This window comes from Haliotis rubra, unplaced genomic scaffold (genome assembly GCF_003918875.1).
Source record: "Haliotis rubra isolate DU_JTF1 unplaced genomic scaffold, ASM391887v1 Scf14, whole genome shotgun sequence".
Lineage (NCBI taxonomy): Eukaryota > Metazoa > Mollusca > Gastropoda > Lepetellida > Haliotidae > Haliotis > Haliotis rubra.
In genome coordinates, this window is record NW_025765336.1 from 3259197 (window position 1) to 3284084 (window position 24888).

General features: G+C 40.4%; 2 protein-coding genes across 2 annotated transcripts in view; both read left to right on the forward strand.

The window, feature by feature from the left end:
* The window catches only part of LOC124268796 (indole-3-acetaldehyde oxidase-like), a 43233-nt gene extending 35794 nt beyond the window's left edge, over positions 1-7439 (forward strand). The window contains exons 27-34 of the mRNA XM_046703819.1: positions 88-249; positions 730-858; positions 1465-1595; positions 2118-2246; positions 3761-3884; positions 4546-4642; positions 6651-6758; positions 7089-7439. Of these exons, the coding sequence (XP_046559775.1) occupies positions 88-249; positions 730-858; positions 1465-1595; positions 2118-2246; positions 3761-3884; positions 4546-4642; positions 6651-6758; positions 7089-7162 (954 nt within the window). The 3' untranslated portion in view covers positions 7163-7439. The remainder of the gene's footprint in view (positions 1-87; positions 250-729; positions 859-1464; positions 1596-2117; positions 2247-3760; positions 3885-4545; positions 4643-6650; positions 6759-7088) is intronic.
* The window catches only part of LOC124268798 (xanthine dehydrogenase-like), a 32339-nt gene continuing 14619 nt past the window's right edge, over positions 7169-24888 (forward strand). Inside the window, 14 exon segments of the mRNA XM_046703820.1 lie at positions 7169-7197; positions 11593-11732; positions 12078-12247; positions 12876-13036; positions 14341-14421; positions 15111-15192; positions 15620-15830; positions 16404-16483; positions 16665-16781; positions 17454-17556; positions 18628-18776; positions 19275-19410; positions 22867-22967; positions 24626-24784. Coding sequence (XP_046559776.1) covers positions 7169-7197; positions 11593-11732; positions 12078-12247; positions 12876-13036; positions 14341-14421; positions 15111-15192; positions 15620-15830; positions 16404-16483; positions 16665-16781; positions 17454-17556; positions 18628-18776; positions 19275-19410; positions 22867-22967; positions 24626-24784 — 1719 coding nt within the window.

A 24888-nucleotide genomic window follows, 5' to 3' on the forward strand; every position in this document is an offset into this window, starting at 1 on the left:
GTTGTATAACTTAAAGTAAGAAAGAAAATATCCAAATATCCAAATATATGAAATTAGAGCTCTGTGCTGTTGCTCTATCACTTGTAGGCCAACAGATGGAAGAAGAAGGGCATTGAAGTGATGCCACTGCGCTGGAACATGGACTACGCGAAAGACATCTTCAACGTCTACGTCACCATCTACCACGGTGATGGATCCGTGGCAGTCTCTGTCGGCGGTGTAGAACTCGGGCAGGGATTAAACATAAAGGTTGTTCAATTAAGGACAATGTCTCATGCGTGCATTTCTAGCATAAAAAATCATCATCGTCATCATTTTATCAATTAAGAAAACATGTACCTCATAAGTGCATTTTTGGTATGCTTTAAAAACGAAAATAGTGTTGTTCATGCACTGCGATGCCCGTAGAATTTGTCTAGTCAGCTGTAATATTTACAAACAGCTTAATGGCGGCAGAGCAGTTTCTCCCTAAATAAAAATTAAAAATTACGGAAAGATTCAATGCATAGTATAACAAAATATTTCATGCACATTGAGTATATCTAGCATGGAAACATCGCACACAAAATCATCATCGTATATAATAATATTCACATAACATAAAACTGTTGGTCGAAGAAAATGCAAACATCTGCGCTTTCAATATGATAAGTGGCACTGAGAAAGCACAATAAAAAATGAGCATTTTTATAATAACAATGATCATCACTAATATCTTCTCTTCTGCAGATGATGCAAGTATGCGCCTTTGAGCTTGGTATCCCTATCGACACGATCAAGGTCAAACCAACGACCACCTTTACCAACTCAGATTCGTTCATTACTGGAGGCAGCCGCGCGTCCGATGTTAACGCTCTGGTGAGTTGTCCATCATAGACCATTTATAAATTATCAGTCCGTTTTCGTGTCAGGTGGGTTTGCCACTTTATATGTTTCTTCAAATCAGTAAATAAATTAAAAAACCATCAAAAACAAATAGTGATGATGTGTCTGGCATGTGGTCACCTTTTCTCGAAACCTCGTACTATCACTATTTGGCACTATTTGGAAGCCTTGATGGCTCAGTGGGTTAGATGGCTGACTTTGTGTGCTGGCGATTAGGTGCCTGACTGAGGGTGTGGTTTTGCGAACCCTTCGTAATATCACCATTTTACACTGTTCTGAAGCCGTGGTGGCTGAGTGAGTTAGATGGCTGACTTTGTGTGCTGGCGATGACGTGCCTGATTGAGGGTATGGGTTGGAATCCTGGATGGGACTCAACTCAACAAAAGCTCTAAAATCTGTGCTTTACTGAAAAAAGTGCAATACCAAATATAACGTGTTACAGTTGACCACTTTCCAAATTGGATTGCGTATTCATATTTGACACTTATTATGATAACAGATTCGGAATCGTACAATGCACTTGAGCAGAAATGTCTCATGAAACGTTTCTTTAACGGGAGTGCAAATGTCTTGTTAAAGGGAGTCGTGCAGTGCTGTCAGCAACTGAAGACCCGGATGGCCCCGGTCAAGGCCAAGATGTCGAACCCCACCTGGCAGCAGCTGGTAGCTCAGTGCTACGCCCAAGGAGTGGACTTGTCAGCTAGAAGCTCGTAAGTATACCGCAGACATAAAGCTTAGACGTACCGTCGTAGTGGTCAATGTGACTGTACCCCAAAACCGTTGAGGATTTGTGGCGTGAGCGAAACGTTTGCGTCAACATCATCCATCAAATCTGGAACGTTCGAAGCCGTTCGTGACGTAAAGGCTGCCAGTTCAAAAGGTTTCATCCACATGCTTCGTAGTTTCAGAGCAAGAGGTGTCGTTCAGTCGACTAGGTCAAGGTTGGACACGCACGGTAGCAGGCTTGAACGACACCTGCAAAGATAGCAATGTTTGTTTTTGCAGGGAGGACACATGGAGAGTGTTTTACTGGGGTTTAGTTTGGCTGAAAGGTTCCAATCATTAGTGAGGGTTGACTGACGATATGCACATCTTAGCAGTATCGGAAATTGAACGTAAAACTTGGATTCAATGAGGTAAGATTTTAACCACTGGGCCATCTTACTGCCCCATGATCTGTTAGGTAAATCTAATCATTCCTAGATACTTTACATCGATGTCGTCATTTTCAGAACATATCCAACAGGGGACTTCAGTAACTACAACATTTACGGTGCCACGTGTACTGAAGTTGAGGTGGACATCTTGACCGGGGAGAACCAGATCAACAGAGTGGACCTACTGTATGACTGTGGAGAGAGGTAAGACCAACAGTGGATAATACAGTATGACTGTGGAGAGAGGTAAGACCGACAGAGTGGACCTACTGTATGACTGTGGAGAGAGGTGAGACAAACACAGTGGACCTGCTGTATGACTGTGGAGAGAGGTGAGACAAACACAGTGGACCTGCTGTATGACTGTGGAGAGAGGTAAGACCGACAGAGTGGACCTACTGTATGACTGTGGGCAGAGGTAAGGCCAACAGAGTGGACCTACTGTATGACTGTGGAGAGAGGTAAGCCCGACAGAGTTGGCCTACTGTATGACTATGGAGAGAGGTAAGACCAACAGAGTGGACATCCTGTATGACTGTGGAGACAGGTAAGACCAACAGAGTTGACCTACTGTATGACTGTGGAGAGAGGTAAGACCAACAGAGAGGACACCCTGTATGACTATGGAGAGAGGTAAGACCAACAGAGTGGCCCTACTGTATGACTATGGAGAGAGGTAAGACCACTAGAGTGGACATACTGTATGACTGTGGAGAGAGGTAAGACCAACAGAGTGGACCTACTGTATGACTGTGGAAACAGGTAAGACCAACAGACTGGCCCTACTGTATGACTGTGGAGAGAGGTAAGACAAACAGAGTGGACATACTGTATGACTGTGGAGAGAGGTAAGACCAACAGAGTGGACATCCTGTATGACTGTGGAGAGATGTAAGACCAACAGAGTGGCCCTACTCTATGACTGTGGAGAGAGGTAAGACCAACAGAGCTGACCTACTGTATGACTGTGGAGACAGGTAAGACCAACAGAGTTGACCTACTGTATGACTGTGGAGAGAGGTAAGACCAACAGAGTTGACCTACTGTATGACTGTGGAGACAGGTAAGACCAACAGAGTGGACATCCTGTATGACTGTGGAGAGATGTAAGACCAACAGAGTGGCTCTACTCTATGACTGTGGAGAGAGGTAAGACCGACAGAGTGGACCTACTGTATGACTGTGGAGAGAGGTAAGACCAACAGAGTGGACATCCTGTATGACTGTGGAGGGAGGTAAGACCAACAGAGTGGACCTACTGTATGACTGTGGAGAGAGGTAAGACCGACAGAGTGGATAATACTATATGACTCCTGCGAAAGTAAAGAAGAACAGAGAGGACCTCCTGTGGAGAAAGGTAACTGAAGTTTGACTCATCTGTTGCTAAGCAGAGTAGATGAGATGTCATCGTGTCGGGAAAGATGTTGGTGTGGTGGTGATAGGAGAAGCCAATAGACGCGGAGGAATGCTGTTATAAGTCTGTTGAGATGTGAGAGAGGAGCGAGATGTGATGCGTGTATGTGACAGTGTTTTCTTGAGGAGGGCGTGTTATTGGCATTGCAGGAGGGAAACAAGCGTGTCATTATTGACCACTGACCAGCTGAAAATACATTTTTGTTTGGCATTGACTGAAAGGATATTCACTGATGACCCAGAGACATGTTTTGTACCAGATGAATACCCCATTTCTAAATATATTTGTTTACCTGTTTTCTCAGCATTAACCCAGATGTTGACATCGGCCAAGTTGAAGGAGGATTTGTGATGGGATTGGGCTACTTTTTGAACGAAGAGATGATATATGACCCCAAGACTGGTACCGCCCTGACTGATGGAACTTGGGTGAGTGACAAGCCACAAAACAAACAAAAAAGCCACGCAAAGTGTACTTAACCCAAGTTATACGTACAAGACCAACAGAACGTCAACGTTTTACCTAGAGGTCCTATATGTCTAAACCTTTTCATCAAGTTATCTGGTCCCAAAGTATAATGTGGATAAACAACGAAAATTATCTGAACAAGAGACTTTTGGTCAAGGTGCTTAAGGTAATCAATACTTTTATATATATTATCACAAATGAAAACATTTCAGTAAATTCACAAAATGTAATGGGTTTACTGTATTGAAGATATTGTATCATTGTATTGAAATTGCAATAAAGATATTCACAAACCAAATGTGCAAAGCTACTGAAGATGTTTTGAAGAAGCCGTCCTGGTCGTCATTAGAGGTGAAATGACACCGCATGGGTATCACGAAAGACATATCCCATTTCATGTAGGAGTTATATCTTCCTAACGGATAAGGGAACTTCAGAACTTACAGGAAATAAAGGAATGCATCCATGACAATGTTCGAAAACCGGTATGGCCACTGTGATATGTCATTTTATTGAATTTGTAAAATATATACTCTTGAATCTTAGTGGACAATATTAGACCAGTAACTATATACATGCATAGATCTACGGTAAAGATACACTGTTGTTCCGTCTGTACAGGAATACAAACCTCCAATGGGCAAGGACATTCCAATCGACTTCCGTATCCAGTTCTTGAAGAATGCTCCAAACCCACGTGGAGTCCTAAGAGCAAAAGGTAACAACAGTCACCATGGCAACTTGATATGTTGATACTTCATATACTGTAGTCACAAGTCTAGGGGAGATAACTCTCATTTGTTTTAAATCCTTCGAGGTCTGCTGTTATTGGAATTAAATAGTAATCGTCTGTTACTAGTCTCCAAATAACTGATTAGAAGCTGTAAACCACTAATATGTTGTATTGCTGGGTTGAAGGCCTCCTTGACAAGAAGGTGAGGTGAGGTGATATTGGGTTTAACGTCGGGCTTGAGAATATTTCGCTCATATGACGACGTGCATGCGTGTGTATGTGTATGTGTGGCTTCTTGTACTAGCCCAGAGTTAAGTTGGTTTTATAGTGCTAGCCCACTGAGATACCATGCCGCAGTGAAGCATGAATACCCCACTCAGACACATTATACTGACTCCGGGCCGACCAGTCCTTGTTTTACCCATTAATGCCGAGCGCCAGGCAGGGACCAACACGTACCATATTTTAACGTCTTTTGGTATGACGCGGTCGGGGATCGAACCCGCGACCTTCCGCTCTCCGGGCGGACGCTCTAACCACTACACCACAGAGGCGGTCTTGACAAGAAGGGCATTTATGTTAATAACGTTATCATATAGCGAGGTCTAATTGAATTAACCATGAAGATCCTGGTTAGAATTGATCTTCAGCAACCAATGCTTGTGAAAGGAGACCTGCGCGGTCAGGTGATCAGGCTCGTTGACTTGGTTGACACACGTCATCGTATCCCACCCGCGTAGATCGATGCTCATGATGTCAATCACTTGATTGCCTGTCAGAGTAGAATATGTACACACCGCCGTCACATAGCAATATACCATTCTACGGCGTTTTATCATGTAACGGAGGTTGTTATCGGTGCAATAAAGCAATCTGATAAACTTGGTGTCCAAATCTGATAAATATGCAAATTAGGTCATTACACGAACTACTTTCACAAAACTCCATACACGCCATGCAAATCCTAAAATGCACACTCCGGCATAGCGATGACTAATATAACATCACTGCCACAGGCTAATTTGCATATCACGTGACCGGACTTTTCTCTTGTTTGTAAACAAACGCGCATATTCATAATAATAAGAGACTGGACTCACGAAAGCTTTTCGGCGCTCTCTTCATAACGTTTTACTTTGTTACATATATATTCTTCCACAACTGCGACAGTAAGGTCTATGACAGTACATATTTAGATATCAAACTGGCTGCATCGTTTGCTCTCCATCAGCTTCGATGACAGCACGTGGAGCCGTACAATCTATGTAAACAAAGGATCGCTACGCAAATCGAAAAAGTGTCACATGTTTTTAGATATTCTCAGTGAAACTAAACAATTCTATTAAAGATGTTTAGTTAGATGTGTACACTCGTCAAAAATAAAATAGTAAAAGAAATCTGTACATTATATTGAATGGACATTGCAAGATGTGACGAATCGTCACATTTTTCTGGCCGTTGGCAGAGATACTATGCTGGCTTGCCGCACGGAACTCTGGGTAGGAGAGTGCCTAACATGTTAACATTTCATTGATGACGTCGTGGCGAGTTTACAGGGGGTTTACCAATGCGTGGGCGAGTTTGTGCACAAACATGACTTATCTAAAGCAAGAGCTATGTTTGCACTATGTTAGCTGCTAGTCACAACCATATGCTGTCATGAAAGACCTTCACCTTGATGTACCACTAAGTATTCTTGCCCGAATGCTCGATTCTCTTCATATAAATACGATTTGCCTTATTTATATTTATTTTAAGAACGACATTATATGATAAAGAGATTAGGCTTGCGTAAAGGCTCGCATACTACAATTTTTATTCCTAACACATGATATTAATGATACGGAAACACACTCGGTTAATAATCTCTATAAACAACAACCAACAAACTTCATGAATATGTGTTAGGTAAAATAAAAAGGGTACGTTACATTTTTGTTGTTGAAGTCCAGTATTATCTCGAGGTATTTCAAAGACAAATGTTGTGTTTCAGCTGTGGGCGAGCCACCCCTGTGTATGTCTGTATCAGCTTTGTTTGCTGTGAAACACGCCATCGAGGCTGCCAGAAAGGAAATCACGCAGGACACGTTTTTCCGTCTCGGTATGATCATTGTTTATATGTTGGCATTGATAAGCAGTTCAACATAGTACTGATGACATGTGAGTGAGTGAGCGAATTTGTGAGTGAGTATGTGATCGAGCCAGCAAGTGTTTGTGTGAGTGAGCGTGTCAGTGAGTGAGTGAGTAGCCATGGTTTATAGAAACGGCTTCACACCGAGAAACACCTCTAGGGAAGGTTAAGGCAATAGTTAAAACACAAAAAGGGCACGCATACATTTCATTAAAGCATGGCACAATTTAAATACATGATAGCAAGTTTATCGCATAAATTACACCAAATGAAAACTAAATATATGTCCATCTATTGTAGACGGCCCAGCAACAGTGGAGGTGATTCAGACAGCCTGTCAGCTCGACACCTCCCAGTTGGTGTATGGGACATAGGTCGCCATGACTCATTTCGACCATGTTGAGAAGGAGTAATCACACCTAAGGAATTAAGGAAATATGCAGTGTTAAAATGACACTTGTCGCCAACAGTTTGTGTTTGCTATTGGCTTTCCTTCAGTGAATGACACTTTATATATGTAGTATGTGATTGTCTATGACGATGTATGACATTACACGAGGTATGACATCCATGAGGTATGACATCCATGAGGTATGACAGAACAAAATAATAATATATAAAAATTAATGACCAAGAATGAAGAATCACAAACTGTATAACCATTACATATAAAGTCAATTATTACTTAACCATTTAAACCAATACAGTTTATTTTATTTGCTTGTTATTAAATACAGCAGTATATACAGGCGGGCTAAAATTTATGGATCATGCCCAGAGTGAGTGAGTTAGTTTTACGCAGCTTTTAGCAAGATTCAAGCAAAATCATGGCGGGCGAACACCAGAAATGGGCCTCACATTGTACCCATGTGGGGAATAGAACCCGGGTCTTCGGCGTGACGAGCGAGCGCTCTGACCACTATGCTACCCTAATCCCCTACCTTGCTAGAAAGAATCTAGTGTTTGACATTATGAGCGAAGTTACATCTGGGTATTTGCACTTTAATCATCTTTATCAACAAGCTTGGAAATCCGATAAACATAGTCTCCCTTACTACCTGCATTCGTTGCCACGGACATGATCTAACACATTTCAAATGGGGAACAAATAATTTTGTTTCAAACTCAGATGTACGGGTTAAGTGAGTGAGTGGTTTCGCCGCTTTAAGCAATATTCCAGCAACCACACGGCGGGGGACACCAGAAATGGGCTTCACACATTGTACCATGTGAGGAATCGAACCCGGGCCTTCGGTGTGAGGAGCCAACGCTTTAACCACTAGGCTACCCCATCGCCCCGTACGGGCTAAGGCATGGAGGACATTAATATGTGATTTATAAATATGATTGATCTGGCATTGCGAGGCATGAAAGACGTGATATGTTCACAAGTGACGTGATGTACAAGTTAAGATATTTACTGTGACTAGTGAAATATGATGAACACTTGTAATACTCTATTTAGTATATGTTTCCAATTTTGTTTAATTAAATTTCAACATTATTAATCCCAGAAAATTTGATTTACGAAATCCAAATTCTCTGACAGTAAACTAATGAGTGTTCACTTCTTCGTTCAGGCACACATGTTTTTTCATTGTCTGAATAAGATGAATACCTGTTATAATATCAATAAAATGATTCTTTTGGTCTGAACGTAATCGACAAAACTCGGCGCCGACGCACGAATATACATAAGAAAAACAAACATGGCGGGCCTGGAGAAAATGGAAGCGAGATTGAGAAATATTCAACAATTTACTGTGTCAATAAGCATAAGCACAGGTATTGAACGCCGCCAACCGAGTGAAATAAAGTCACTTGTTCATAAAATGTCAGTTTTGAACGCTGTCAGCGCGTAACTCAAGTGTTTTGAACAGCTCGCGAGTTTTCTTCACAGAAGGTTGGACATCTGATGCTCAGGTTGGCTGATCAAATGTATTTGGTGAAATATGCATATATTAACGTTGTCGTTTATTGTTTTGGATAGAATGCAGTTTTCGCTTTTGTGCAATACCACTTAATTATGTAATAAAATATCTGTTGTCGCAATTCTATGTTTTCCCCAATATACTAAAATTCAATTCGTTGTTATCATCCAAAAATGAAGACATTTCCTTGAATACTGCTAAATATCTGTTTTATGCATTCGAAAAAAGGAAATCAATTTTGTCATATTAAGATTGTATATATTATACATGCTTTCATTGTTATCATTTTATTTCATGTCTGCACCGCTGAGGTGTTTTTGTACTCATAGGCCCGTGATTTGATTTGATTGATGTAATAAAATGATTTGCTGTCGACCAGCCAGCCAAATGTGGCATGGTTCTACTGTCTGTGTTCTATATGTCGGTTTTAATCAAATGAAAAACTGAGTCTGTGCTGATTTCATGTGGCAGTTTGCTTGGTTGACACATATTTCTGTACCTACAGAACCGTAATAAAATCTGCATTGATTCTGTTCCCCATCCTGGGCTCTTTTTAGATATCTGTGGAATGCCCTGTTTTCATCAAGAGCATTATTTGAAATGATTCATAAGAGAATAAATGTGCACCATAAAATGTCCTCATGAAGCGCCTCCACTCTAATCAAACCATGTCCTCACACTTGACTTGACTGATGGTGTTTGGCTCTATTGTTTGACTGTTGTTTACATATTAAAGAATATAATGCAGTCGGGTGGCCCTGGCTTAGTCAGGCTTGTGATCGTACCCTTGCCCCCTCTTCACACAGCCCAGACAGTCAATGGGACTTCTCATATTCAAACCCACCAACAACTTTCCAGAGAATTATAAAGGCTCCCCAACACTCCAGGAATCTGCATTACCCATTAACTCAGAAGGGCTGTGCACCTGGGAATGTGCTGGTATGGTACAAACCTGGAAAGATTGAAGTTCTTGAACCCATAATGATATTCATCCAAGAGTCTGAAAACTACAACAAATATCTCCAGTTTCTTCACACTTTTATCAACATTTGGAACATAATAATGTGTACAACTCATCTGATGATGTGATCAGCCAGTGATGAAAGACAATGTATAGATTGTGAATCTCAACATCAAACGAAAAAACAACAACACTATGATACAATCCCCTTGAAAAATACTCATAAGCAAATAATATATTACTATTATTGCAAAATCCTTCACAAAATATGGAATTTCTGAGATAACTGTTAAATATTGTCAAGAATATTCTCACAACTACATTCCTGCTGCAGCTTTGAGATTAGGATACATGTCTTGTTGCTTCAATCCTAGCATTTTTGCCTTGTTTGTAGTATTTACATTAACAGACATGGAATTGTATACATGAACATTACACAAACCTATCAAACCCAGTGTTCTGAAACAATGTCATGAAAGTGGATGTTAAAATAAATACTGGAATGTTTGACACTGCAATGACAGTCACACAGATAATGTTTTTTCCTGTAGTTAACAAGCACTTCATCAGTGCACGATACCAGCACAGCTTCAATGGGATGCATTTCCACACAGAATACATAAATACAATTAAGTATTCAAAAACTGAATATCGATTTGTTTTCTTTCACAGTCAGTGCAATCTTTAACCAGTGTTCAATCAGGGAGACTATATAAGATATATGGTTCAATGCATCTGGAGTAACAAAATATGTTTGTTTGCAGAGTCCCGCAGATACAATTCTTTACATGTTTCGATAAAAATAGAGTGAGTTTAGTGTTATTCAGCAATATTCCAGCTATATGGCGGCGGTCTGGACCAGACAATCCAGTGATCAACAGCATGAGCATCAATCTGCACAATTGGGAACCGATGACGTGTCAACCAAGTCCAACGAACCTGACCACCCGATCCCGTTAGTAGCTTCTTACGACAAGCATGGGTTACTGAAGATCAATTTTATGGAATTGTTTGCCACTGATAAATTTCGCAATGGTCTGCACCTGTACAACATTGAACTGTTGAAAGTTTATCTGAGGCCCCATATATTGTAACCTTGGTCAAAGAACATTACAGTTGTATGACGCCAAATCCTTTGTGAGGAGAGTGTGCCCATTAAAGTCTTGAAGTGAAGTCACAAACGACTAGTGTCACTCAACATGAAGCGAAAAGAAACCATGTTCCTTGTGCCTCAAAAGAAATGGAGATATCAACATATAAAGAACATATATGCAATGCAAAGACATTTGTGAAACTATACTGTTCTCACAGTTCTGCTCATGTACAATGCAAATTGTAAACTACGTTTATATCTGTCTTGGAGAATGTGTCCATACTATTTAGAATTTGAATGTCATCCCGTTTTGTCACACAGTTATATGGAGGTTTTGTCACCCTGAATCGTTATTCCTGTCTATGAAGATGAGATATTTCTAGCTCGGATGGGTACATCAGTGGTAGCGAATAGTCTATTTGGTCGTTATTAAACCATATCAGATCATCGATATAAATGCACCTAAAACTTCACTTATTGCCAAAAATCTTTGTTTGTTTCCAATTTTCCTATTTTGCAAACATTCTGGCTCTTATGCATAAAGAAATAGATCAGCAAGATCGGATCTTAATGTAGAAAATTAAGATTTTCACATGTTTCAAAATATACTTTAGATGACGTTTGCCTTCATTTTGGAAAAATTATTGTATTTGGTGTTTTATCGAGGCTCCATGCCTTAAGCCTCAAAGATCAAGTACTAATTTTCAATACAAGTTTCAAAATAATGAACACACATTAATGAGTCTGACGAAATAGTTTGGTCGTATTGATTAAATTTTTATTTATAACCAGTTCTTACTTAGACAACTTCCTCCACAGCCACGCCCCAAAGAAGGGAGAGCTGAAGGATGGAGTCTATGCTTCTACCTGTGAAAACTGTGGCCACTTCTTTAAGTTCAAGGTCACAGGTTTTCTCAAATCATCGGTCACCTTCTCTATCAATGGAATTTCATTCACAGGTACATTTGGGAGATCTTTTTGTTCACGTGTCATCATTTCTTAAACAAGACTGAACTATGACAATTGTTTTGTGCAAATTTAATGTCATTTGATTAATGACTGTCTGACTGAGTTTGGTTTTACGCCGCTTTTAGCAATATTCCAGCAACATCACGGCGGGGGGCACCAGAATATTTGATTAATGAATTTAGGCGTGTTTTAATAAAAAGGTTTTCACAACTACACAATATGTTATTAGAATTTCCACCAGTATACCACTACGGTTATGTCAAGTTGTGATCAAATTTATTTCTAGTTATAAAGAAAATACTTTCAGTGTATATGTGTTTGGATAATACTTTCAGTTGGCAACGAGTATGCTGCAGCCCTGTCCCTGAATGAGTTCATGAGGTCCCATGGCGTGTCCTATGGCACCAAGGCCATGTGTATAGAGGGAGGGTGTGGCGTGTGCCTCGTCACTACCACACTGTATGATCCCATCACAAAGGCCGTGCAGACCTACACAGTCAACTCGGTAAGAATCTAATGTACAATACTTTGTACTTTGTTCACGATGGTCTCTCTGGACTGCGCTAAAATGTCAATGATGGTCACACTGATGGTACTGTTGGCACCTACGCCAAATGTTTAGTTATTCGCAGTTCGATAATAACATTAATGGCATGAAAGGTGTAAATTGTGAAATGACATCTCTAAGTTCAATATCAATTAGATCTCATTGGTGGTATGTTTGTTGAGGTGAGGTGAAATTGGGTTTAACGTCGTGCTTGAGAATATTTCGCTCATATGACGACGTGCATGCGTGTGTATGTGTATGTGCGGCTGCTTGTACTAGCCCTGACTTAAGCTGGTTTTAAAGCGCTAGCCCACTGAGATACCATGCCGCAGTGAAGCATGAATACCCCACTCAGACACATTATACTGACTCCGAGCCGACCAGTCCTTGTTGTACCCATTAATACCGAGCGCCAGGCAGGGACCAACAAGTACCATATTTTAACGTCTTATGGTATGACGCGGTCGGGGATCGAACCCGCGACCTTCCTCTCTCCGGGCGGACGCTCTAACCACTACACCACAGAGGCGGTCGGTATGTTTGTTGAATATACACAGGAAACTGTAAGGCGATTTACTTCCTTTAGTGTCTGGTTCCCCTGTACACGTGTGACGGCATGCAAGTGACAACCATCGAGGGTCTGGGCAACCCCAGGGATGGCCTACACCCGATACAAGACCGTCTGGCACAGTACAATGGCTCTCAGTGTGGCTTCTGTAGTCCAGCCATGGTTATGAATATGTATGGGTAAGATTAACAACTCTTTCGATTTCTTGCTATAGCGCTGCGTACTCAGTGAAACATGGACATACTTATGTTTTCAAAAGTACAATCAACAGTCCTCACAAAGCGTACACAGAGCCACATTCGGGTCTGTTACATTTGGGCTCACAAAGCTTCATGGAAATTCAGGTGGGAATTTACTGTAAACTAGGACTGCGCGATATAACCGGTATACCGGTTTATCGCAATGCGCTTTTCAACGTAATTTTTATTTTTTTTCTGAGAACCGCTATATTAAGTGAAGAACATAAATGACGTCTGTGGGGGGCGGTGGGGTAGCCTAAGGGTTAAAGCGTTGGCTCGTCACGCCGAAGACCCGGGTTCGAATCCCCACATGGGTACAATGTGTGAAGCCCATTTCTGGTGTCCCCCCGCCGTGATGTTGCTGGAATATTGCTAAAAGCGGCGTAAAACCAAACTCAGTCAGTCATGACGTCTGTGTGATTATCTGTATTGTTTAAATTAAAATCTACACAGATTTCATTCACAACAAATGTTTTCCTTCGTTATTCAGTGACAACACGGCCTAGTGTAATACTATAAAGTATAGAAAATAGAATCCTGACTATGCAACACATTCTAAGATTGCTGTTATCAGAACCATAACATATATGTACAGGGACTTATAATACAGAACATAGGATCGAAATGCACAATTCGTGTCACTCACTGTCAAGCACTTAAGTTCCCAATATATCGCCATACGGGTACCTGAATCGCAATATATTGCAATACAATTCCTTTGCCAATACCGGGCCCTATTCTTGATGATATGGCGTTAAATCCAACACATTCACTAAACATGTTAAACAAGGGCTTGGTGCAAGGAAATGAAACCTGAGGTAATAACCTGGCTTCACCTGACAAAACAAGTTGCACCTGCTGCTTATATAACATCATGCTTGAGTTCTTGTATTGATGACATGGAACATGACAACAAAAGTATTCTGAGACTGACATGATCAATTTATCTTAATACTGCAAACAAGCCCTGACGTGATATATTAAATGGTAACCTAAATATTTGACGCCCTAATGTTACCCCCGTTTGATCTATAGTCTGAAACTGACAACATGAATATACGTCTCCTGTGTATGATTACAGATTCGTTACAGTGGATCATACAGCTTCATTGATGAACGTGTCTTGCAATGTTTTCAGTATGCGTGCATGCAGAATATATGTTGATGGTTAATATGAGAAATATCGAAAAACAATATACAGATTTACGTCAAAACGTCATTCTTAAATACTATAAACATTTCAGCCTCCTGAAGAGAACACCCAACCCCACAATGCAACAAGTGGAAAATAACTATGATGCAACTATTTGCCGATGTACAGGTCAGTGTGATGTTTTAAACCTGGCAAGTCAAAATTAAAGTGCACCTTCAAAACTTACCTTTTTTGCTTGCCTTGTCTTCTTCAACTGGTGAATCTTTTTTGTGGTATGCTTGTAACATGTCGCCTAATATATATGACTAACGACACATACATGAAAAGAGGCTTGGATACATTCTTCGATGACGAAGCACAACTATCTATTAATTATGACATTTAAAGCCATGCAAGAATATATCAGCTAATTCACGATATGGTACAGTATGGGATAAAATACCTGTTTGACAAACAACATGTTTAAACTATATAACATTATATACCCACCTCGCCGTCCTCATCCAAAGGGTCAAAGTTGTTGCTAACCAGACTTGGTCATACGAAGTAAAGATTTCAGTATATTGTATGTGATGTCATGCGGACGTTGTGTATCTGTTTTAGAATATATATATGTTTGTACTCAAATTTGTGAGAAAATTGTACAAAACATATTTGAATAATCCACGGAGTCTACAACTTGGTCGTGTAAATCTTTGATCTGCTGACAAGCATACAAGGTACACTTATAAAATCACTATGTCCATTCTCTGTACAGACAACATTTTTGACACAAAAAGTAACCATATAAAGGTAAATACGTTTTAGGGAGTTCTTGTCATACCAAAATGTTCAAAACTATAAACGTTCCTCTCTTTTCAGGGTATCCCCGATTCTGGACGCTATGAAGTCCTTTGCCTCAGACGCCCCACCAACCCTGCCTGGCGGTGCTATTGACATTGAGGTGAATAAGGACTTCTTCTGGCATTGTTCTGGCAATTCGAAATAAAGACGTCTGAAACTGCTCGATATGTCTACTGTGTTGGTGGCATGAGAACGGAATAGTTGACAAACTACAAATCTTAACATTTTCTCATACATTAGACACGTGAAGCGAGCAATCAATGCAAGTATCACATGGAAGTTACAAGTTGTCTGGAAGATATACATGTATTAAGTACCTTTGTGCCTGAGTCTACACACTTGATCCCGGCGGCTTATGTTCTCTGTGCCCTCCTCAATGATTTTTGTCCTTCAAAATTACAAGCATAAAAAATGTATTTAAGGATCAATAAGTGTTATCTGCAAAGTTATACATATTTTATGATTATTCATTTCATCTTTTGACATTGAACATTTACTCATTACCTCCATCTACTGTTTTTTTCTAGGAACTGGACAAGAAGATATGCAGCAAAACCGGGAAGACCTGCACAGGACGCTGTTCATCTGAGAGACAGACTGACCCGGAGCAGGTCCCCCTCCACATTGTACTGCAGGGGTCACAGTGGTACAAACCCACCACCAGGCAGCAGCTCTACGCCCTCCTCGGTCGACACCAGGGAGACAACTACAGGTTCGTGTTCGGGAATTCTGGATTCGGTAAACAATTGCGACCAATAACAAGCGTGTATTTTAAGGAAACGCAGAAACTCATGTTTGGGAATTCAGGATTCGGTAAACAATTGTGACCGATGACAAGCGTGTATTTTAAGGAAACGCAGAAACTCGTGTTTTGGGAATTCAGGATTCGGTAAACAATTGTGACCAATAACAAGCGTGTATTTTAAGGAAACGCAGAAACTCGTGTTTGGGAATTCAGGATTCGGTAAACAATTGTGACCGATGACAAACGTGTGTTTTAAGGAAACGCAGAAACTCGTGTTTGAAAATTCTGGATTCGGTAAACAGTTGTGACCGATGACAAACGTGTACTTTAAGAAAGCCCATTACGTCAAAGAGACTACTTTCAACATTATGATTCGACTATGATGGGTATTTTATTATATGCTGAAGCACTAACCACATAATAAAGACTATCATCACATATTAGGGTGTCAAAAACTCTTAACTGCTACTCTTTTGACTCAGATCTGTCGTATCTTTGACTGACAATGACTGGAACACACGTCTCTCATCCATCAGAATGAAGTATTGCTCATTGATTTCTTCCAGGTGTATATAAAGAAATTGGACCGTGGATGTATAATGTCCTCATTGACCTGCGTGGAATCCAAGAGTTTTACAGCATTTCCGTGAGTTGAGTGTACACAGGTTTAATGGTATGCTTGACACGCAGTAGTAATCCAAAGCATAACGGATTTGTTTTCAAAATAACCCAAACTGGAACTTTCCCCAGTTAATTCACAAACACACCCTGCATAGCCCACTCATGGAGTACCACATATGCAACTGTTGTTGTTTTGTATTCCACAGATTGACTCCTCCAAAGTGATGTTTGGACCTAGCATCACTCTGACCAACATGATGGAAGTCTTTGAGAAAAACAGCACCAACCCTGCTTTGTCGTACTTCCGCGACTTCGCCAGCCACGTGGCCTACATTGGTAACATCTGAGTGAGAAATGTAAGACAACAATATATGGCATCACTGTCTGTGTGTGTAGCTCAATGACTGAAAACCCCCAAACTCGAGTTTTTATGTACATTTTACTATGATAATTGGAACTCCTTTATAAATGGTTGAGGTCGAACGTTTGTTAACGATAATGTGCTATGTATTAGTCGAACTATTTCATCGGATCCAATAATTCGGAATGGTTCAAACTTTATCGCATGCAATATCAGAATATATACCTTATCAGAATATCTTTTCCAAATCAAAGGAAGTAAACAGTTCTAGAAATGTACCTGTAAATCATAATACACTCTATCCTAACACTCAACAGAAATTTATAACATGGAACCACAAATTAACAAATCAAATCTCTGGTATTCCAGTTTAAACGATATGCATATGTACTATAGAACATATGGATTATATAAAACAGTAACTTTTGTCACTTCGTTGCAGGGACGGGAACATTTTCATAGTTTCGTCACTTTAGATTGACTGACAAGTACACAAACGTATAGCTGAGCAATTTCTTAGTTTGGTCCAATATAGAAGACACAGAAAGATATTGGCTTACCGAAATATGAGTAACTAGATGAACATTTCATCAGTTGGCAGGAAGTTACTATCTGAACACTTCACCTGTTTCAGTTGGGCAGCTGGGCAGGGAATCTGATGCTGAAGAACCTCCACACTGAGTTCCCGTCTGATGTCTTCACCATGTTAGAGACAGTCGGGGCAACTCTGTTCATCGGTAGGCGTTATGAATATACAATATTCAAACAGGAAAATATCATAGGATCACACACTTTTGACCAATCATGGTTTTGACTGGATCATTCCACAAGGTTTCTAACATAGTCATTATTTACTATGATAATCTAAATATCTGTTGCGTCACTTCTGTTTACTATTTACAGATGTTGAACAAGCTCACATCTTTGACTGACTGACTGACTGAGTTTGGTTTTACGCCGCTTTTAGCAATATTCCAGTAACATCACGGCGGGGAACACCAGAAATGGGCTTCACACATTGTACCCATGTGGGGATTCGAACCCGGGTCTTCGGCGTGTCGAGCCAACGCTTTAACCACTAGGCTACCCCACCGCCCCCTAACATCTTTGATCCCAATGGAAATAGTAACATTTAAAAGGGATATAACATTATGTCATTCGCTGGTTGCATCATGCACTTCAACGAAGGTTTGGTATGCAATGATTAGGGTGCAAAATAGTCAAAAACAAAGTAAGATTAATCTTCTTCTTTTTTTCAATATGATATCAAGCATGTGGTTCTTGATGGTGCTCGGTCAGTATCATAAACATTTGGGTAGAAATGACAATATGCTCCATTTACTCCTCATTGTACAAACCGCCTCCGTGGTGTAGTGGTTAGAGCATCCACCCGGAGAGCGGAAGGTCGCGGGTTCGATCCCCGACCGCGTCATACCAAAAGACGTTAAAATATGGTACTTGTTGGTCCCTGCCTGGCGCTCGGTATTAATGGGTACAACAAGGACTGGTCGGCTCGGAGTCAGTATAATGTGTCTGAGTGGGGTATTCATGCTTCACTGCGGCATGGTATCTCAGTGGGCTAGCACTATAAAACCAGCTTCAGTCTGGGCTAGTACAAGCAGCCGCACATACATATACACACGCATGCACGTCGTCATATGAGCGAAATATTCTCAAACACGACGTTAAACCCAATTTCACCTCACCTCACCTCATTGAACAGGAGTTGACATTCACAAAGTTCCCCGTTTTATGTGCATCACTTATGAATGCCCTGCGAAGAGTTTATTATTATATATTGTTTGCAGGATCAAGTGATGGCACAGAGAAGTCATACAGCCTCATGGACTTCTTGAAGCTAGATATGAAGGGCAAGGTCATCCTGTCTGTCACACTTCCAACATTCCCATCTGGAGACGTCTATGTGAAGACCTTCAAGATTACCCCAAGACATCAGGTACCACAAGATAGGCACAGTTCATACACGGACATTACATTGTAGATGGAACCGTGAAGATCCGTTTTCGAATTTGTCTTCATCAACCCATACTTGTCATAAGAGGGGACTAACAGGTGGTCAGGTTTGACTTGGTTGACATATGTCATCGTATCCCTATTGCCAAGATTGGTGCTCATGTTGTTGATCACTGAACTGTCGGGTTCAGCCTTCGTTATTTACAGAACGCCATATGGCTGGTTTAGTTAACAACAAACAAAGAAACAAAGAAACAAGCAAACATTTGAGGAGAAGGACAGTTATCTTCCATAACGCCCACACATGTGTCATCGTATCCCAGTGACGTAGATAGATGTTCATGATGTTGCTCACTAGACTGCCTGGTCCAGACTCGATTATTTACATACCACCGCTATATTGCTGGAATATTGCTGAGTGCGGCGTTAAACAAAACCAAACATGCTGGAGAAGAACAGTTACTCCACTCATTTCTTCCAGAACGCCCACGCCTATGTGACCGCAGGCTTCAGGATGCAGCTGGACAGAAGTAACAACTTCCTGGTCAAGACCAAACCATCCCTGGTGTATGGTGGCATCAACAAGACACTGGTGAGTCAAGAGTATACAAAAGCAAGTGAGCTGGTGAAGACTTATTTCTTAAAAATGCGCAGTTTCACGAAAGCAAGCAGGAAGAGCGCCCATATGTATTGAAAATGTAAGACAGTATAGTATATAACTACATAAGATTATACCCGATGCTCCTTGCACCTGGCAGTACATACTAGATAGAAGTGTGAGCTGAAATTCCTTTGACATGAATTTGTGGTGTTGCTTTTGTTGAGTTTATTAAAAAACAATAATGTGAAACAGAGAAAAAAAGGCCAAGTTCAACTGGCTATCGATTATCTCTCCCTACAAGGAGAGATTCATTGCTGGTTCCAGCAAATGTACCACCAAATCCCTGTCTCATAATCCTTAATACTATCACAAAGGACTTTCTCGATATTCACAGAACCATTTTGAGACAAGCGGAATTAATACTATGTGGATTCTCAAGAACTCAAAGGATTTGCTTACATTTCTACACTCTCAGAATCGGACCGAGTTCCGTTCTGTCAAAGCATTTGATGTTTCAAACTTGTATACCACTATCCCAGATAACAAACTTAAGGAAATAATTCATTCCTTGATTCGTGGGGCTTTTGTAAACACACGTGGTGAACAAAGATATACCTACATATCTATCTTCAGAGGTTCAGGAAAATTTGTCAAAAATGAAAGCAAATGTCATTTGAAGCTTACCGAGAAAACAATATGTGAAATGCTGATTGAAATTTTGGGTAAAACATTTCGCTCAGAAGTAGGTATATTCATGAGCACCCCTCCTTGCGGATCTGTTTTTTTATGCATATGACTTTTAAGCCAAGAGGTTTAACTTAAGCTTCCAGTACATCGATGATTTAATATCGTTCAATAAGCTTCAAATCGCAAATTGCCCTCCACTGATGTACCCAAATTGAAATTAAGGAGATAAGTGAGACCACATACACTGTTTCATATTTAGATCTACGCATAACGATTCAGAGTGACAAAAAGCTCTCCACAAAGCCGTATGACAAAAGGGATGATGTCAACTTTCAATAGTCAACTTCCCCTTCATGTCAAGCAATATTCCAACAGCTCCAGCCTTTGGTGTTTACAATTCACAACTGTTGAGGTACAATCTAGCGTGCTCTTTTTATCGGGATTTCAAAGAGCGTCATGACACTCTTGTTCAGAAGTTGTTTGGTCGAATGGTACAACATTCAGGCCCTCAGTAAAGCTTTCAAAAAGTTTTATGGTAGACATGTGGAGGAAATTTCCAAATTCGATGCATGAGTGACAAAAATTATGTCGGATGCAATTTACTGTTTGGATTTATACCATCATACAGCTGTGAAACCACTTACTCTTAAATGTCACAAAAACAATGGAACTGATAATTGACTTTCGGAGTAAACCCACAGAAATGCTTCCAGTGATAATCAACGGTGAATGTGTTGAGACAGTGTCGGAGTATAAGTATCTGGGAACCTTCATTTACTCTAAGCTGAACTGGAACTCTAACACTGAAGCCCTATACAAAAAGTGTCAACAACGTCTTCATCTCATGCGTAAACTGAGATCTTTTAATGTTAACCCATCTGTGATGTCATCTTTTTTATGTAGCATTTATTCAGAGTATTTTTACATTTTCCTTCCATTAAGTTGGTACGGGTCTCTCTCAGTTCATTTCAAATCTAAAATAGACAAAATTGTTAACACTGCAAGTACCATATCTCTCTTAAACAAATGTGAAGATACCTAAATCAAAGAATTTATGTAAATATGTTTGGTATCTCTCTAATGTGTCAGTAGCTCTGCTGATGTAACACACATTCCTGAAAAGGCATTAAAGTATTATTCTCCACGTTCCCGAATTATTTCAGGCGAACAAATGACTAGACTTAAAATATGTTTATGACGGGTGCCACCGGTGGGGCAGGATACACTCACCTTTTCGCGAACACCTGGTAGCATCGCTATTTCATAGTGATTCATAAACACATGCTCTGCCATCGTATCGCGTGGTGACAATCACTAGATTGCCTGGTTCAGACCCGATTTGTATACAAACAACATCATACAGCTGTGACACAGCTGAAACAAGTATCTGCTCATGGTATAGTCACAATTGCACAATCGACTCTGCTTTTGGCAGAGATTTCATGTACATGTGGAAAGGGTTTTGCTGCATCTATTGCTAAACCAGACAACGATACGACTCCATACTCAAACCCGCACACATGGGTAGGTACACAAACACACGCGCCCGTATGCAAGAATGCGGATCAAGTGAAAACAAAAGAAAACAAAACAAAATATACCAGGACAAAACAAATTCCTTGATTGTGTTCATGAGAAATGACGATTTGAGTATGTAGCTTATCATTTCATACTTTATGCTTTCATACTTTAATCAAACAGAATCAGGTAATATAAATTCATTTCTCAAACTTTCAACGTACATCTTCAATACTAGCTATAGAGGATTTGCGTAATAAGAATTTCTGATAACTGAAACGTTTCATGCACTACGGAACACAAGGACGTGCGAGAAAACAAGAGATTTTGCCATCCAATATTTACTATAATTTTTAAATTTAAGTAATATTTTAAATGCCATTTAAGGATAACATGACTTTGTTACCTTTTTGGCTGAATTAAAGACGTGTATTTCTCATTCTCGTACACGATATAACATTCACGCTTTCCAAAGCTGTCATACAAATCATATATCCAGCTTAAATTATGCGCTTAAAGTTTTTGTGAATTTTCAGTTCATCCCTCTGACATTGTGTATATTGTTAACCGCTAACTATTGTTTGCTATTTTCCGCGGTACACACCCAGCAAGACGGAGACGTTTCTGCGGAACCGGCAATTGGGGAATGCTTCAATTCTTAGTAAGATGTATGTATCTTGATTTACATTCAAATGTACATAGTTCCTGTATGTGGTATCGGAGCTGTGATCATTAAGAGAAAAGGGGGCGATGGGGTAGCTTAGTGGTTAAAGCGTTCGCTCGTCACGCTGAAGACCTGGGTTCGATTCCCAACATGCGTACAATGTATAAAGCCTATTTCTGGTGTCCCCCGCCGAGATATTACTAAAATATTGCTAAAAGCGGAGAAACACTCAACTCACTCTCTCACTCAGTCTAACATATAGGGCCCGAGGAGATACATTTAGTGGTGGCCCGGTTTTTGTGTGGATCGAATGGATAAAATGGCTTCTCATAATGGACGGTACACCACAGAATAGCTGGTTAACATTGACCGTCGTAAGTTTCTACGTTGCTGTGAATAGTGTCAAATCTATAAACAAATTCGTGAATGCGAAGAATGGGGTAGATGCCATGTTAAGGGTGTATATGCTGTTTCAGAGCTGTGTTCACATCGTTGGCAGAATGAATTACTACATCCAACCTGTGTCAGTGGTTGTAAATCGTACTTTTATTGTTTTGAAGAAACAGGCACACGTGATCTTTATCCAACCTATTTAACTTTTAGCCGCAGTAGCCAGCCTATCCTCCGAGTTGATCCCAGACGCTACAGCTGGGTTATCGAGCACAGCCTACAGAAAGAACCTGGCCATCTCACTGTTCTACAAGGTCAGTCGATATACACAGTCGTATCATTGTGTTTGTCGCTGTTGTCTCGATGTTCAGCTATATCGAAGTTAGACGTCATGTCCACGGGGATGTCTGCATGCGTCTCACATACTGATGTCTTATTGAAAAATATGTCAACAAATAATAATATCATAATGTATACTTCTGTAGTGCTTCTGTAGCGCTAATTATACACGTTCATGTTCAAAGGGCGTACAAATAGACAGTTCATTACTACCTAGGATAACCCAAGCTACCTGTTAGGCACTAGAAGGTTACAGTCACATGACTCTATCTCACCGAGTACCGTTTTCTGCTGGGTGAGGCAAGTTTGAACAAACTCACTTGCCTAAGGTGAGACCACGTCTCACACTTGCTTCGTTGTGGGGCAGGACTGAAGTCCTAAAAACTCCCAGGATTCAAGCTGCCAAACACAGTTACTCATTCAAGCTTTCACATTCAGTGTATGATGCTGCAAATATTGCTGTTGATAGTAGTCTATCTCTCACTTCTACAAGGTCAGTCAGTATACATAATCGTATCTGTCGCCGCTGTCTCTGTACTACACTTATCTAGATGCTTGGCAATATGTCTGTTGGGGTATCTGTATGTGTTACACATAGCGACTCGACACTGATCACAATCTCAGCAGACATTATTCAGTCACTGTAAATATCATTGTTGTTGACTAATACAGACCCGTGAAGATCCGGGTTAGAATTGATCTTCAGTAATCTATGCTTGTCGTAAGGGGCGACTAACGGGATTGGGTGGTCAGACTCGCTGATTGGTTGACACATGTCATCGGTTCTCAATTGCGCAGATCGATGCTCATGCTGTTGATCACTGGAATTTCTGGTCCAAACTTGATTATTTACAGACCGCCGCAATATAGCTGGAATATTGCTGAGTGCGGCGTAAAACTAAACTCACTCACTCAATGACTAATATAATTTCAACATATTTTTACGTTGGAGTTTCGAGATCAGGTCACCTTATGCATGTCGTAAAATCCAGCTAAATTGTTAATCGGGTGATCAGGCTCTGGACAAAAGTAACGATTTATTGCAACTTTAGGTCAGGTGGACGATTGACTAGTCTTTAAATAATTTTGTAACGGAAGCAAACGGTGGTGCAGTATGCGCTCACATTTTCGCGAACATCTGATATCATCACTACTTTTATACCGATTCTAGATATCTGATACGTTGATGTATGTAAATATATATTCATATTAATATCCAAATACATATCCGACTTTTCATTACTATTTCAATTTCACATCATAATCGCCCAATACATTGTTAGTCATAATTATATGTTCTCAGCTCCCTTGGAAGTATCCAACCCATGTTCCCTCTAAGATGCCAAACAATGTACAATCGCAAATTAACTGTCTTACATTTGGCTTCTTCGAAAATCAGAACAAAATTATTTTTCCTGAGAATATACCACTTACTGGCAAGTGGGGCTTGGTCGGTGACCTAGAATGAGTAACGAGACCTTGGACAATATTTCAGTTTATTACACAGAGTTTCCACAGCACTTCAAGCACACTTTGTCCTCTTAATGTGTGAGAAACACCAGATGTCATGCATGCGTAACGGGACTCGAATATTGTACTATGTACAAAAACCTTATCCCCTTCTATTCTTCAGTATGTGCTCGGCATGTGTGGTGAGAAAGCAGCGGCAAGATTCCAGAGTGGAGGTACCAACTCGATACGGCCTGTGTCTTCAGGCACTCAGACGTATGACACCCGTAAAGACGAATATCCCCTGACTAAGCCAATAGTAAAGGCTCATGCAGACTTACAGGTTGGTGTTTTCAACCAGTTTAATAGACGTCCACTGCACGTTTTCAGTATGACTACATATAATTAATGGCACTATATCACACCAAACTTCTTTAAAAAATAAAT